The sequence below is a fragment of the Solanum tuberosum genome, unplaced genomic scaffold, assembly GCF_000226075.1.
Source record: "Solanum tuberosum cultivar DM 1-3 516 R44 unplaced genomic scaffold, SolTub_3.0 contig00170, whole genome shotgun sequence".
Classification (NCBI taxonomy): Eukaryota; Viridiplantae; Streptophyta; class Magnoliopsida; order Solanales; family Solanaceae; genus Solanum; species Solanum tuberosum.
The window spans coordinates 1-4,111 of record NW_006240598.1 but is presented as its reverse complement, the minus strand read 5'-3'; the positions used below and the strand labels follow the sequence as shown (position 1 = coordinate 4,111).

At 36.0% G+C, this 4,111-nt stretch overlaps 1 protein-coding gene across 1 annotated transcript; it reads right to left on the bottom strand.

Moving 5' to 3' along the window:
- Positions 1 to 340: 340 nt before the first annotated feature.
- On the bottom strand, positions 341 to 3,631 carry LOC102579536 (probable methyltransferase PMT7). The gene is made up of 3 exons (XM_006367986.2): positions 3,220 to 3,631; positions 898 to 1,312; positions 341 to 665 (listed from the first exon to the last, which is right to left on the bottom strand). Exons 1-3 carry the CDS (start codon positions 3,419 to 3,421, stop codon positions 356 to 358), a joined length of 927 nt encoding a protein of 308 aa, XP_006368048.1. The 5' UTR covers positions 3,422 to 3,631; the 3' UTR covers positions 341 to 355.
- Positions 3,632 to 4,111: the final 480 nt, after the last annotated feature.

Genomic DNA, 4,111 nt, shown 5'->3' with positions numbered 1-4,111 from the left:
GCATATAATGAAAAGACTACCTTAGATAATCTCCTTCAAATACCTTAGAGAACCAGAGTCATATTCATACTTCGAAACTCAGCTATAACAGTTTAGTTGTCACGAGAGTGTCTTGAGTAAAGTTTACTTGACATAAAAAGAATAAGCTATTATCTTCATGATGATCAAGCCGGTGGAACAAGTCTATTATGAGGATATCTAAGGCCTTGTAGATTCTAACACAGCATTAAATTCATTGAAATTTGCAAATTTATGTACTATTAACATATATGATGTAGAAAGCCAAATAATTAGATACAGTTTCCTTATTTAATGATCTAGGTCAATAACATTTAAGCATACAAGGTTCGCATGTTTAATGAAAGAAATACTCACCATTCTCATGCCAATCAACTCGACATCTGGAACAATGGACCATGTCAAAAGAGTTACTTGGATACGGTAGCTGCTTTGTAGCTATAGCAGATATCATAGCATCGATTCCTCGTTCCAAAGCAAATTGAATTTGATTTTCATGACCATCTTTGGGAGCAAAAGACAGTGTTTCTATGTTAAGTGGAAGAAGATAAGCAGAGAAACTGGCAACCCCACAACCAACATCAAGCACTTGATATACCCCTGCCGCACGCAAGTCACCTGTCTCATCAGTTGTCATATTTCCTAATCTGCATTGAAGAAATGAATTACGTACATCAGATACATAGAAGAATGGTAGCGTTAAGAATTGATTTTCACCATTCTTAGTAAGTGTAATGGATCATCTAGTACAAATGGCTTCATTAAATTGCTTTAGGGAAGCCTTATTGTGTCGATTTTCATTTTTCATGGAATAATCAAAAAGCTGCAACTCCAATAATGACAGGGACAGGAGAAGTGAAAAAAAAACAGACCGCGTACCTCTCAATATATTCTGTAGCTCCATGCTTAAAATGAGTTCCACCGCCTGGAAACCACCAAAGCTGATCCTTCTCATGTACCCAATTTTGTCCTCCTTTTACCTCCGCAAGACGTGTATGGTTTATATTACTCCGCCATACATAGTCTCTGCTAGTTGGCCACCTTATTGGTATCTTATAATCAGCTGGAGGTGGAACCAAACAAAACAAGCGCCTGTCAAGTGGAGGACAGTGCCTCTCTAGCTCTTCTTTCCTTGAAAGATCTAATTTTGGCATCAACTCTTTAACATAAGAAATGTCATGACAGGGGATATACTCATTAAATTTCAGAGGACATACATTTATCCCAGTTTCAGGGATAGTGAGAGGTACCACCCGATAAGAAAGAGCAATCTTGTTCCTGAACTTCAGAATACCTGCATGCATATTATTTTTTTATCAAGTCAAGTGTAATAATGGGGATCTCCCGTAAACAAGAGGTACAGCAGAAAGTAAAGAATCTACAGTAAGATATGTTCTCTACGAAAGACAACCAATCTTCTATACAAATAGGCACCTCATGTTCTCTACCTGCATGCATATTACTATTAAAATATATGGATCAGAGATTCCGATAACAGGAAGCCAGTAAAAGCAGCCAAAGAAAAGAGAGTCAACTCTGAGAACTCAAAGTTCAATCAATTAGGGACTGCTCTCTGCAGCGGAGGGAAACTGACATCGAGGGTGAGAGTGACAAATTTAAGGAAAGTACAACGGTAAAGAAGAGGCAGAACACAAATGCACATGGACACATGTTGACTGCCTGACAGAATGCATCTCAGTTTCTAGAGGGAATTCCCAAGTAGTAAGGTTGACAAGGAGGATAAATAGTGATGGTTAAAAATAAAGAATATTGTTGAAGGATGTGGGGGACTAAGAGTTAATAGTCACACAGTCGAGAACAAGTTTACTACATGACATAGAGGAGTTGTTTGATGAATTAAATGGGATAACTATTTCCCTAAATTGGATCTAAGGTCGCGATACTGCCAAATTACTGAACATCACAAGTTTGCACTTGTCAAAGTTGCAAATCTCTACCAAATCTATTTGACAAAGTAGAAGCCAGTGGACCTATATCCCATTGCACTAGCCAAATGGATTTTGTGCCTGTGGTAGGATTAAAGCCTCCACTTTAACTAAGCAACCATGCAATTATTTCTAACAAGCCCCATTCAAGAGTAATCAGAACAATGCCCATATTGATTTGCCTCGAGAAAACAACAAGTTTGCCCATGCACACATAAAGATCAGATTCAAGTAGGAGGGTCAGTATCTCTGAGATACAAGGGAAATATAGATTCATATAAAGCCGAAGAAAAGCAAAACCGAAACAAGTAAGATGCACTGTCCTTACACTAAAACCTTCTGAGACAACCCAATTAAATAGATAAGCTACAAACAACAATAACAATACTAAGTATCAATCTTTATCCGTTGGGTTTCTATCTTGCTCCAGCACAAACATGAACAGCGCCTAGTTATCATTTATAACCAAAGAAAGTTATCATTTTTTCATCTAATTAACCCACCTAGAAGGAAATTTCAACAACTTTTTTGCAGCAAACATTACCAATCACATAAGCAACTCAAAATCATTTCTTTTTCATAATTTAATCGCCCAGCTCTCAACCAACCATATACACAGGGAAGTCGAAACCTACTTGTATTCTGAAAGACTAGCTTCCCCAGTGCAACAACATACCCAATGTAATCCCATGGATGTGTCTTGGAGAGTAGAGTGTACACAAACCTTACCTTATCTCATAGAGGTATAGAGGCTGTTTCGGAAAGACTAAAATCAAATTCTCTCAGCACATTTCTCCTACAGTCACACACTAACAATTACTACCCCATCCCAATTACCATTCTGGGAGTCCATTCAAACATTCTTTAAATTCTTTTAACAAACAAAAAGCTGCAATCTTTTTCGGTTACATTGGGAAAAACAATAAATTACTTAAAATCTTTCATAAGCAAACATAACTTGAACTCCATTTTTGATTACCAAACATTCTACAATCTACATGTAATGACCCTCATTTACCAAAAAGTCCACACATTTGCAATTTACACTAGTACTATTCTATGACATAATTAAAAAGGGCAGCTCGGTACACAAAACATCCCACGTTCATACACGATCCAGTAAAGGGTCACAACCCCAAGGAGTGTGACATAGGCAAGATGACAACTTTACCATTGCTACAAGACTCCCTTCATTCTATAACTAAAGAACACTCTAAACACTACAATTCTTGAAAAAGACAAACAGAGGACTCACCAGAGGATGACTCTGAAGAAATGGGGTTGGAATCAGCAGTGAGATTTTCACTTTGCTGCTGTTCTTGATGGATATAGAGAGATGGGTTTTCACCAAAAAGTGTACCAGTGTAAAAAGAACCCACCATTACCAAAAGGGCTATAATTATCATCTGCCCTGTATACCAATCAAATGCCCTCGAACTTATCAGAGATCCACTCATTTTCCCCCCTTTTCAATTTTCTCTTCAATCCAATGATGTTTGTATATAAAAAAGATTACAACTTTCGAATGAAATCAAAAGAATTGCTCATCGAAAAACATTGTACACCATGAGATCGACAGATCTCAGGTTTTTGTGTGTGTGTGTGTGTGTGTTTGGGGCTGAATCAGCAGTGAACAGTGTTGAGTGTCTTGTTCCTCCTAATTTTGTGTTTTTATTTTTTTATTTATTTACTTACTAGCTAAGTATTAAAAACACACTTTAAATTCATTTGGTACAATAATAAGAGATGATTAATTTAAGAATGAATTTATTTCATATTTGGTTGGAATAAAATTGTAGAATAACCTAGAGCCCGTTTGGATTGGCTAAAGAAAAATAACATTTAAATTAAAAATAAAAAGTTATATTGAAATAGCTTTTAAATCAAAAAAATAAAAAGTAGAGAAGGGTTACTTTTGGTTATTAACTGTCATTTTAAACTTATTTTAAGTTATTTTAACTTTACCAAACACTTTCTAACTTATTTAAAGTCATGTTTGACTTATTTTAAGTATTTTTATATCACTCAAACACTTTCATAAATAAAAAACTGACTTAAAAGTAGGTTTAACCAATTTTTAAGTCAATCCAAACACCCTCTTCTTTTGGAATGGCCAAAGTCATCTGTAGCCCCTTAAAGTTGTCCGC